Here is an 11,602-nt window from a genome sequence, read left to right on the forward strand (position 1 = left end):
CTTGAATTGTTCACATTTGTTGCCTAGTATTAATGGACAGGTAGGTGCCTTTTCAATTGCGCAATGAAGCCTTGCCTACAAACGAGCATCACCAACCACCTATTGTCAAAAAGTCAAAGTACATTTTTTTGCACACATGTACATGGAAATAAAACCCAAATGCAAAATAAGAATAAGAAAGCATCAAATCAACGACTGGACCGTGGTATCTCGGGCTCAAAGGTCTATCTCATAGAGCAATAGCGGGACCGTCAAGGACAAGAACAATGCAAACGACAGCGCCGACCAGAAACCCCACGCCACCCCGACTGCAAACGCCACGAAAAAAGAGGACAAGATGAAGGCAGAAAATGAGAAAGCATGTCTGGAAAAAGGGAGGAAACAAAGGGCAAGATGCAAGAAGAAAAAGGCAATAAGGACATAGGAATACATGAGTCCCCTCCCATCGACATGAAAATCACCGAAGCCCGGAAAGAGTCGCATAAAGAATAGTGCAGAGAAACTAGAAACGAAGAGAAAGCAGCTGACAGAGCCCGGTTGTCGTCCAAAGGGTATGGCGACAAGTGATCGTGTCGGGTCTGTCAGGTGCTGACTCTCAACTTTTGCGCCTTTGTAACCGATACTCGCCAGAACCTGTCCCATGCATATCGTGAGGTGTAAATAAAAAGGATATCCCGCGAAGAAAGAGAATGCGTTTTCGTATGTTACATGGCCGCCGAGGCTCCGTCGGAGACATTGTCCGACAGGTTGATTAGGAGCTGGGCCAGACAGCGCTTGGTGGCTGCATCGTCGCGGAGGACCGATGAGAAGGTCGCATCACGGAGGGGTTCGGGGAGACATTGCCGCAAAGCCTCGCGGGCCCGGCTGTTGTCGCTGAGACTATAGCTGGTTGTTAGAGGAAGGGTCGGAATTCAAGTTGGAGGTCGACCCGAGAGACGGAGGGGGGCGAGACATACCGAAGGAAGCAGCGCACGACGTGCTTGAGCAGTCGGACGGTCTGCTGCTCGACCAGTTGAGTGACCATGTTGCTGAGGACAGTGCCAACAGCATAGAATCGCTCGTATGTCGCACAAATGTACGCCAAGCCGATGTCATCAAGAAGAATCTTCTGCACAATGAAAATGGCAACGGTCTTGCTAAGTTCCGAGCCGGTCTCCATGATGCGGAGACAGAGGGGGATGATCTCGGTGGTAAGGAGGAAGTTGATAACGTCCGACGAGTCATTCTTCACCAGTGCTCCGATGACGCCCAGGGATGTGAGACGGAGGTACTCGAACGGGCGGGATTTGGAGGTCGTGTTCAGAAAGGGATAGAGGAACAAGGGGATATGAGCTGTGGGAGACCAGGAGAATGGAAATTAGTCTGGTAGTTCTTCCGCGCCTGGCTGAGGTAGGTGGTTGGCGGCTTACCATTCAGAAAGAGAGTGCGAGTCTCATTGTGGGATGCGACGCACTGCAGGAGCGCCAGCGCATTGCAGACTCGATTTGACGCCGCGGCAGTCAACTGAGAAGGGTTCAGAAGAGGATAGACAGAGATGATTTCCTGGAGAAGAGCAGTCATGACACCTGCGCGTTGCCGACGGGTTAGTCACGGTCGGGCAAGGGTCGCCCCCACGATGCGACGGGGATCATACCGAACGAATGCCAGATGACGAGAGCCAGTTCGGGAACCTGCTCCCGCTTCTTGCTAAGCTCCATCAACGCTGCCTCTCGGCGAGCCGGATCCAAGAGTTCTGCCACCCAGATAAACACCTTGCGATTCTCCTCACTGATACCGCCATCCATGACGGAGACCGCATTTGCAAGGCCCTCTCCACCCATTCCGCCGACGGCTCCAGCACCCTGCGCAGGGTTCGCGGCGCCGTTGCTATTCATGGCAAGGCGACCGTAGTGTTGCTGCTGCGCCGCGGCGGCGGCAGCTTGGACCTGAGCGTGCTGCTGGGCGACCAGGGAGGCATGCTGCTGCTGGTGCTGAGGGTGCGGCTGAGCCTGGTGGTGCTGCTGCTGCTGCTGCTGCTGTTGTTGTTGCTGCTGTTGCTGCTGCTGATGCTGCAACCACGAGGGATCAGCCTGAGGGTACTGATGCTGGTGAGAGAAGACGTGCTGGCTCTGCGCTTGTAGCATGGCGAGCGATGGTGAGTCTGGTTCGGGATCTCGTAATACTCCGAAAGGGTCGAGGGTTGGTGGGTGAACGGGGCGGTGCGAGAAAAACTCCAGGTAGGAGTGAGGTCGATAGAAAAGAGGTCAGCAGACTCGACTCAAGGCGAGGGTCATTAATGAATTGGCGCTGGAGACCCGAGTGGAAGAAGTGAGCGTTGCCTGAAGAGAGGGAGAGAGTGAGGGAGAGATTGAGGAAGAGAGAAGTTCGGGTCGGGAAGGCGGGGAGAAAAGGCCGGGCCAGTCACTGGTGCCCACTAAGCCTTTGTGTGTGTGCGTGCCGCGCCCCCCGTCACACTCTCAACACTCTCAATCCTCACATCTACACCCACCCTTTGGTCGACCAATTAGGGAACATCACGGCAATGATGTTTTTCTGAACCATTGAAGTTTATGTTATACGGCTAGCTGCTCTGAGCTAGAACCCGGTTCGGGAATCAACCCCCATCTGCATCGCTCATGCAGATAGTACCGGGGGGACACCCTTGCGAAAAGAGCCTAATGTAACTGCAAAGCCGGCCTTGATTACAGTTTTGTATTTAGTGCGATAGCCCGTGGCTATCATGTTAGCTTCTGCTATAGGGCTTGCGGCTCATTGAGAGGAAATCCCTTGATGATTTACAGGCGGTGGTGGCAGTTTCTAAGCGAATGGTCTGATATAAGGTTGGTTGAGACAAGCTCTACCTATGTCATCTAGCGAATAAGAATAAAAGGCAGTTCACGGTGAAGCATTCAATTGTCTTGATATCATTTGTCAATTCCTCAAGTCCTCAAATCCATATTTACATCGTATTGTGCCCAGGCACGAATATGCCAGGCGAACATGACCCCAAAATCCATATCCAGATCCAAATCCACAGTAATCCATCATATCAACATCGGGAAGTAAAAGGCAAAACAAATATCATCATACCCAAGAAACAAAAAACATGGGTCGGTCATAATGGTACATAAATCATATTAACGTTGCAAGCCAGCGCCTTTTTCATGCATAAATCATTCAAGTTTCGGGAAGTCATCGAAGGAGAAGTAGATAAGACCTTCACCAAGCCTTCGGTTTGGGCTTTGGTTTGGGGATCTTTTCTCTACCTGCGCTCTCATCAACGTCGTGAGCTTCTGCGAGATCGACGGGATCGTCGTGTGTCTCGTGTTCGTCCACCGGAGCTTTGGCTACCTATTGAGATTGTCAGTATTACTATCTTCAAACCATTCTGTCAAGAGCTCAACTTACTCCGTGTGTAGTCCGAGTAGTAATAATAAGAACTCGGGTACGTATAACTCGTCTTATCATCATCGTCATGTTCCTGATCTCTGCGTCTCTTCAATCCCAGGCACAACGCCAGCGCACCCAGAATAATTGCCATCTTCGCCCAGCTGAACTTGGACTTTTTCTCGCTGACTTCACTGTCCGTTCCTGCGGCTGCTGGTTTAGACCCGAACCAGGTACGTCTGGGAGGTGGCGGCCGACTGCCGTGCGAATGGTGGGAATAGCGTTCCTCGATAACGGTGGTTTCTTGTCTGCGGCGCTTGCGAATGCCCAAAGCCGCAAGAAGGCCTTCGAGTGCTCCCTTGAAGCATAGACAGGCACAAAGCAGAAGAAGACACATCACACCGGCAATCACACCAATGACAATTCCGGCAATTGCACCTCCACTCAGTCCACCTCCGCCGGAAGCTTTCACGCCGATTAGCGCGGCACCGTCAGTACCAACGGGGGCGATAAAGCCTTCGGTGGTAGTCGGGGCAGAGGTCTGCGTCACAGTGCTGGCGCCGCTGCTTGTTCCTCGGACTCCGGGGGTAGCTTCGGCACCGGTAACCGCGACAGAGGAACTCTCAGCGACACAGACACCATCCTGACACTCCTGTGCGGCACCGCAGCAGGTACTTCCACATGTTGACTCGCCCAGATCGAGCCGACAGGCTCCCGTGGCCGTGGCAGCAGCAGCCGTTTGGATATGACTGCTCCAGACAGAGGTAATGGTTGACTTGTCCACCTCAGTGACAATGATGGTCGTGGTGTAGTATTGCCATGTACCGCTCGAGCCGTCGATGCAGACTGCTTGGTTGGCCGCGTTGGTGGAGCAGGCTTGGTTGGCACTACAGCAGATTTGATCGTTCCAACCGCAAGGGTTTGAGCATCGCTTCTCGAGAGGGTTCCCGTCAAAGGCGAATGGTGAGGCAATTGCGATCGGGTTCAGGTAGAGGAGAAGCACCAGGGCCGATAGCAACGGAGGGCCGGAGGAGGGCCGCATGGCTGCAGTTGGAGCGTCGCAACGCTTAGGACGTGGAGCAAAGGCTCTTCTATCGAGGAATGTTTGTGACGTTCGTAGAGTTGGACCGCACGTTGCTTGTCGGGAATGCTTATTCTTCCAATGCTGGGTTGTTGTGGTGGGGTTGGATGTATATTCTGACGGCGATCTACAATGAAGCCGATCACCACCTTGAGGTGACAGAGCACTAAGAATGTCGAAAAGAAGGTTCAAGAAAAGCGATGGAATGTATGAAGTAGCGAGGGACAGAAGAGGAGAGAGGAATGGAGAAGGAGAGGACAAAGAAGTGGGCAAAAAGGCGTTGCTGGGCAAGTTGAGTACATCCCCAGCCTCCTCCAGCAGTATACCCAACCACCCGATTTCCTACGGCCAATGATCTACAAATCCGCTTCTAACTTGGCCACGTCGAGATTTTTGGGGGGCTGGGTTTCAGATTAAAGGTGTCCAATTTTTAACCTTGATTTGAATTGATCTTTTGTGCCTAAATGGTCCACTGGCCAGTGCATATGTACTCTGTACTGGATGTACGGAGTACCTTGCGCCATGTCACCGGCCAACTTCCCCGCCCCGCGTGGCAGCAATCAACATGCGGTCGGATCCCCGAGCCAGTCATTGTAGTCGAAATTGAGAAAATTGAGTTTGTTGTCTATTACAATGAAAATCAAAGATATACTCTGTAGATGTGAAAAAGTTCACAATCTAATTGATGTGTTACCTTATACTCATCTCGTCGGCCACGATGGGTCTAACCCAGTGTCTCTAATGCTGGTGCCACCACTAGCAGCCCAACAACCAACAGCCCAATCCGCAGCGCTGAAGGTCCGAGACATGCAGAACTGTGGAATCGGTGGATTATTACAGGACACTACTGCAAGGGAAAAAGACAGATGGATGACTCCGAGAAAAATGCGGTGTACACAAATTGAGTCATTCATACCAACTATGTAAAGGCTAATCCAAAGTCCATCAAGAGGGGCATCATCAAATAACAACATAAACATGAGAAAAAAAGAATATACAAGCATCATAGCAAGGACCAGCAAAAAAAAAAGTCCTAGTCCGAAACATAATTTCATATCACATCAAATAAACACTCCTGCAATGCCTACCATCAGGCCCAGCATTAAGTCATGGAGACTCGTCGTCCGCACAGGCAGCGCTCCATTCCCGCTAGCAGCATTTGCTGTGCCCGTCGCCGCAGTTGCGCAGTAGTTCAATTGAAGTCCATGGCAGGCCTGCTGGCTCAGACTAGAGCAGATCGAAGTCGCCTGGGCGGTTGCAGTCACGGCTTCCACCGTTACGCCTGCCCCGCCCGCTCCTCCGATCGTCACTCCATAGCGTCCCATGAGCTGCGCAGTACATTGAGAGTATTCCGACTGGCAGAGCGAGTAGTATGATGAGCAGGTGGCGGCATTAGCAAAGGTTGTTGGGACATTAATAAACGGGTATGCCCCGGAGATCGTGGAGCCGGTGATCGAGGCACCGCCCGAGGCGGCGGTCGTTGTCGTCGTCGCCGCAGTCGCACCCTGGGGGAAGATGAAGCTAGTACCGGTGTTTGTGGCTGTCGATGCTCCGGTCAAACTGCCTGTACAGCTGGCACCGGTCGGACAGCAGGCGATGTTGTTGGCGGCATCGCGCGAACAGGTTGTTCCTTGTCTGCAACAGGCGCTCGAGTTGCCCAGACTGGTACACGGATTGTATCCTGTCGGGCAGTTGTTGTCGGCTCGCCTGAGAACCTGGAGGACTTCGAAGGCTCGTTTATTGGACTCGATAGTTTGCGGTGCTGAAAAGGGCGCCGTCTCGATCGAGAGTACAGATGGGAGGAATGAGGCCCAGACTCCGATCCACCACGAAGCCCGCATTCTTGTAGCCGGGGCAGCGGGGTATTATTGGATGCGACCGAGTAATTCCTCTCTGGTAGTCTGAACAGATTGATTTTGCTAGTATCAATTGAATTCAATCTCTCATCGTTGGGTGTCTCGAGGGTGCTTATCGAGGGCTGCGGCGGATGTCAACACACTACTCAAAGCAGTAAGATTAGCGTCAGCAGAGGTGTGTAGTACGGGAAACCGAGACCATGGACAAGCTCAGCAATCTGGAGAGAATAGCTGTGAAGACATACCACGCAATTAAAATTTCACAGCCTTCCAGAATCGGGCAGAAGCGATCAGGGTTTTGGGAGTGCTGGGGATGATGTAGTTTAGTTGAACGAAAGTCGAAACGGGGTCCACTAGCATCTCCACCGGGAATCCCTGCCACAGCAACCAGTCGCACGATGCCCAACCTCCCGCTCCCACTGTCATCTTGGCAGCCTACGCCTCGAGATTCATGGCCATCCGGCATGCATGGAGGCCGCTAGACGCGAATAGAAGGCTACATCTTTATTAAATCTGATGGTCTTCCAGTTGACATATTTTCTACCTAAAATAGAAGGCCTTATCGCTGGCTGATCTCAGCGGACGCAACAGAAAGGTTTATAGAGATCATAGAGACGTTTGTAAGGACGTTCACAAAGAGACTTTAAGAAGGTTCACGTCGACTCTCCCATCCACGCCTTTCGAATACTGACGAGAGTTCCAGAACCCCAGAACGCCAAAGTCTTCATAATCCAACCTGTTGACATGTTGTTGACGGCCCTCATTACAACTCCTCACGAACCACGAAAAAGAAACATTGCCGACATTATCCCAGTATCCGTGGATAGAGAGGTGGAACACCATCCAGGTCGAGATAGTCGGCAGGTGTATCCTTATCTTGCCTCTGGTAGACGGGCCCGGTCTCCCACCATTGTTGTATTGGCTGTCGATAGGGTGTCACATCTTGTTCCTTCTTCAGTGCAGCGTGTCCAGCGTTGAATCGTCTTAAAAGAAGCACAGCACGGTATCGAAGGCATGTGTTTTCTGGACTTGGTTCGCAGTGATTGAATGGAGTAATAGTTGAACCCCGTAAATCTTGATCAGCTCGAGGTCTACTTGAAGACCGAATTGTTGAAGAACCTCTTGGGCTAAAGCAGTGAGACACAATCCGAGTGATACCAGCAATGGTCAGGCTAGACTGGTTGTCTGCTCTCACAGAAACAACAGGGTGAGAGATCGGGGATGATAGAATCCCCAGAGAACACTCAACCCTCCATACGACGTTGTTCTCGATGAGCTGTCTAGGAAAATTGTCTCGTCGTAGTTACTGAGGAAGACGTACATGCGGACCAGGTCCAGCATATGTCTCATAGGTTGGGCGCGGGAGCAACCTTCTCAGTTAGTCTTAGCGATGTTTTGAATCCAGGGTACCTTAAGCTCCCCAACGACCTTTTCCTTCAAGCTTTGCTCGTTGTTGTCCTTGGAAATCACATCAGGCGTGCGCGAGTATATGAAGCCATGCATTCAAGACCTGAAAAACGTGGACCAGCACATATTTCAAGGCGGCAACTCAGTAGAGTGCCGTCCTTCTTAGTAGCATTTGCCCAAGAGGCGTCTTCATTATCTGACTTCTCTCTAAACCCTTGTCTTCGAAGGGATTGCTCAGCATAGCAATATTCAATCAGGGCTGAAATGAAGGTCTGACGTTGTTGCGGTGTGAATTCGAATGAGGGAGCGGTCATTTTAGCGCCTGGAGCTTTGGCTTCTGGGTATGGCATAGTCAGAAAGAAACGCGGCTGTATCCCCAAAAGTTGTCACCATGCGGCACGCGGCGGGGTTTCCCTCTTTCTCGGGGTAGGTAGTAGTCGCAGAAAGTACGTCCGAAGTTCTGGTTCTTGAAGAGCTTGTTTGAAATATCCTGCTCGGATTTCAGGATTTCGCAGAGCAGCCATTAAAAACGTCCATGGATGAAGATAACGAGCAGGGTCAAGGTTGATTTCGGCCTTAGATCTGTGATAAGAGTTAGTCAAAATATTTTAGAGGGTTCAAATTAACTGATAGGCACGCACCTCCAGTTTGTAGTCATCGTAGTAGCCGTGCTAGGTAGCGCAGTCTGGGGGACGATCGATCAGAGGGTCTATTGAACAGAAAAGACGGGCAGACCCAAGCTGGTTGACCATGGCGTTCAGCTCGGAGCGCTTACTGCCCCAGAACGGGCGTGTGCCATTCGTGGTCTTAGCGTACGGTAAGATTGACGACACGACCCTTGCTGCTTCCGGCTCATCAGGGCCCTGGAGGAACGAGGCGCGCAATTCATCCAACGTCGGAGGCGGCCCGTTTTGCCGAGATACGCAAAAGCCTGCTGGGCGAAGTGCCTTATACCGCATGTACATGTTAAACACTACGTACCGGAAGCGAGGATGACGAGCAAATGTGCCAGACTAATGACACATGAGAATATAGACTTAATGGTGTATGATAGTCGGATAATATTGGATTGGTTAAGTATGACCAGCACGATGTGCTTGATTGCTAGAAGAGCTCTCCGCTTTTCTCACTCTATAGGCTGATCCTGCTCGCCTTGCTGCTTTGTAGAGCTATAGAGGGTTGTGAGAGAAGCAAGAGAAGTAAGAGGAGAAGAGAAGTAAAGAAAAGAAGAAAAGGAAGTGGTTTGAAATATACTCCGCCAACAGGGGTTGCAGCTGTAGATCAAACTGGGTGTCAGGCGCCCAACATGCCGACTTAATCAACACGGAATAACAATCAGCCCCGAACTTCAAAGAGTTCAAGCGAAATACTCCGGGAACATACCATCTTAGTTCACTCCCTACATTATGGACCCCTCTACCTCACAAAACCAGATCCCCGTGGTGGACTTCGCGGGGTGGACCTCAGGCGGCCCCAGTCGCCAGCGTGTGGCACAAGAGATCGTCGCTGCTTGCAAGAAAGTGGGGTTCGTGTATATCGTCAACCACTCTCTCCCAGATACCCTCCTCGACGAGGCATTCCACTGGTCTCGGCTTTTCTTCGAGCTGCCCACGGCAGAAAAGTTGCGAGCCCCGCATCCTGACGGCTGGGCTGTTCACCGAGGTTATTCGTGGCCGGGGCTGGAGAAGGTCTCGCAGGCTGCGAGCGCATATAATGATGAAGAGCGGACTAGGGAGTTGAGAGAGATTCCTGATATCAAGGTAAGTCAAGTCCCCTGACGGTTCCTCTTCAATTTTAATGGCATCGTCGTGTCTTCCTTCGGCGTCTCAAGACTTGGTGATAAACGCTTCTAATATTCAACAGGAAAGTTATGATATCGGCAGCGAGGAGAATCCAACACAACCAAATCAATGGATTCCCGAAGATACCCTCCCCGGGTTCCGTGCTTTCATGAATCGGTTCTACTGGGAGGGATTCCGCGTGGGAGGTGAAATTTTGCAGGCTCTAGCGGTCGGCCTCGGTCTCGAAGATGAGAATCATCTCCTGCAAAAGCATTCAGGACATAATAACCAGCTCCGGCTTCTGCATTATCCACCGGTACCGGCTGATGCGTTGGAACAGCGTCGCGCAGCTCGTTGTCCCGCGCACACGGATTGGAGCTCCATTACCTTGCTCTTCCAGGATGATTGCGGGGGCCTGGAGGTGGAGGATGTCAACAATCCTGGCCACTTTATTCCGGCAACCCCCATCAAGAATGCCATCGTGATGAATGTGGGTGATCTCTTGCAGAGATGGAGTAATGGTAAGTACGATGCCATCTGTTCCCGCGTTACTCTGCTAATCAATGAGCATAGACCAGTTGATATCAACTAGTCATCGGGTCACACTCCCTCCTCTGGCCGATCGAATTGAAGGCGAAGATCGCATTACCCGTAGACGGTTTTCTATTCCGTACTTTTTGGCTCCTGACCCCGACTCGGTGATTGAGTGTATCCCGGCTTGCACAGGTCCTGACGAGCCAGCCAAGTATGAGCCGATCACACAGGCAGGGTATAATCAGATGCGGGCTTCTATGCAATACTGAGAGGTAGTGTAGCTCTCGGTTGAATTAGGATGTTGTCAGACAGTGTAGGATATACTGTGTGGGCTCATCTAAGATCTCGATTGTATCTATTGAAAATTGCCTGAGGCTCAGTTTCCCAAAATCGTCCAATTTGAATATCAACCAGTTAAGACCCCCTCCAAATTTACTCTGGTCCTCAAACTTCTGAATCAAGCATTCATCATCTACATAACCACCTTCGCCTCCCTTGCCCATCTCCAAGGCTCAATATCCCAACCTTCATACCCTCATACTTTGTCGATCCACCCCACTCCACCTGACTAAGACCGTTTCTTGGCGCGCCATGGAGAACCCGTCGAGTCGCGTCCCTCTGTCGCACATCGACCCCGATCGCGTGGCCACCATGTACGGCGAACTCGGCAATAAACTGGTAAGTAACAACCTCTCGGCATATTTCTATACATTTGCGACACGATTGTATCCTATCCTTCTATCAATGCACACTAACTAACACCCAAACCCACCCAGGTCCAACATGCGAAGCGCACCCAAGCCCTCGCCCATCTCCCACCCTACCAAACCGAGATCGTCCGCGCGGTAACCCGCGAAGTCCGCGATCTCGACCGCGATGTAGCCCGCCTTCTCGACCCGTTCGAGGGCTCCTTCAATCCCTCCGCCGACCCAGCCACCGCCTGCGCCCTGCTGGTCGACCACCTCTGCATGCGCCGCAACAAGCGCTGCCTGATGGCGTACCACCGCGTGCGGACAGAGAAACTAGAGGAACTCTGCTGGACGGGCGTGGACGTGCTGGAGCAACAACAGCCCAGCGAGGTGGGCGAGGACCGGGGCGTTGCGCAGGCTGGGAGTGGTGGTCATAGCTCGTTGAGTCCGGAGGAGGAGGAGTATTTTCGGCAGTATGGGGATATGTTGGCGGCTTATAAGGGGCAGTGGACGGATATTGATTTGACGGGGACTTTGGAGCCGCCGAGGGATTTGTTTATTGATGTGAGGGTTGTGAAGGATGCGGGGGAGATTCAGACGGAGTATGGGTGAGTTGGACTTGGCCTTGGCCGTGTGCTTTTGATCCTAGTGAACAGCAAGCAGGGAAGCTAACTTTTTTTCATAATGGGCAGTGTGATCAATCTGACCAAGAACAGTCAGCTCTACGTTCGACAAGGAGATGTCGAACGACTAATTGCGCAGGGCTTCCTGGAACGGTTGAGCTGAGGGAGCATGGCTATGGGCTGGTGCTGGGATCCGGCGATAGCTCGTGTGACATTGTGAGGAGTTTTGCATTTATTTTTGATACCCCGCCATGGATTAGATGGC

At 51.9% G+C, this 11,602-nt stretch overlaps 6 protein-coding genes across 6 annotated transcripts; 2 read left to right on the top strand and 4 right to left on the bottom strand.

Moving 5' to 3' along the window:
* Positions 1 to 704: 704 nt before the first annotated feature.
* Positions 705 to 2,123, bottom strand: N7473_002451 (Rcd1-like cell differentiation family protein; the record flags this gene model as incomplete). Its single annotated transcript, XM_057148391.1, has 4 exons — positions 705 to 879; positions 957 to 1,332; positions 1,410 to 1,565; positions 1,634 to 2,123. 4 exons carry the CDS (start codon positions 2,121 to 2,123, stop codon positions 705 to 707), a joined length of 1,197 nt encoding a protein of 398 aa, XP_057012045.1.
* Positions 2,124 to 3,198: 1,075 nt separating this feature from the next.
* N7473_002452 (uncharacterized protein) lies at positions 3,199 to 4,408 on the bottom strand (the record flags this gene model as incomplete). The annotated part of the gene is made up of 2 exons (XM_057148392.1): positions 3,199 to 3,326; positions 3,388 to 4,408. The coding sequence occupies 2 exons, from the start codon at positions 4,406 to 4,408 to the stop codon at positions 3,199 to 3,201; spliced, it is 1,149 nt and encodes a 382-aa protein (XP_057012046.1).
* Positions 4,409 to 5,508: 1,100 nt separating this feature from the next.
* N7473_002453 (uncharacterized protein) lies at positions 5,509 to 6,288 on the bottom strand (the record flags this gene model as incomplete). The annotated part of the gene is made up of 1 exon (XM_057148393.1): positions 5,509 to 6,288. One exon carries the CDS (start codon positions 6,286 to 6,288, stop codon positions 5,509 to 5,511), a length of 780 nt encoding a protein of 259 aa, XP_057012047.1.
* A 1,808-nt stretch (positions 6,289 to 8,096) lies between these two features.
* N7473_002454 (uncharacterized protein) lies at positions 8,097 to 8,675 on the bottom strand (the record flags this gene model as incomplete). Its single annotated transcript, XM_057148394.1, has 3 exons — positions 8,097 to 8,292; positions 8,352 to 8,381; positions 8,446 to 8,675. 3 exons carry the CDS (start codon positions 8,673 to 8,675, stop codon positions 8,097 to 8,099), a joined length of 456 nt encoding a protein of 151 aa, XP_057012048.1.
* A 441-nt stretch (positions 8,676 to 9,116) lies between these two features.
* N7473_002455 (isopenicillin N synthase family dioxygenase) lies at positions 9,117 to 10,294 on the top strand (the record flags this gene model as incomplete). Its single annotated transcript, XM_057148395.1, has 3 exons — positions 9,117 to 9,470; positions 9,574 to 10,012; positions 10,065 to 10,294. 3 exons carry the CDS (start codon positions 9,117 to 9,119, stop codon positions 10,292 to 10,294), a joined length of 1,023 nt encoding a protein of 340 aa, XP_057012049.1.
* A 322-nt stretch (positions 10,295 to 10,616) lies between these two features.
* On the top strand, positions 10,617 to 11,500 carry N7473_002456 (DNA replication protein PSF1; the record flags this gene model as incomplete). Its single annotated transcript, XM_057148396.1, has 3 exons — positions 10,617 to 10,703; positions 10,802 to 11,322; positions 11,407 to 11,500. 3 exons carry the CDS (start codon positions 10,617 to 10,619, stop codon positions 11,498 to 11,500), a joined length of 702 nt encoding a protein of 233 aa, XP_057012050.1.
* Between the last annotated feature and the right edge of the window lie 102 nt (positions 11,501 to 11,602).

The sequence above is a fragment of the Penicillium subrubescens genome, assembly GCF_028828155.1.
Source record: "Penicillium subrubescens strain IBT 31985 chromosome Unknown utg000002l_segment0_segment0, whole genome shotgun sequence".
In the NCBI taxonomy this organism is placed as follows: Eukaryota; Fungi; Ascomycota; class Eurotiomycetes; order Eurotiales; family Aspergillaceae; genus Penicillium; species Penicillium subrubescens.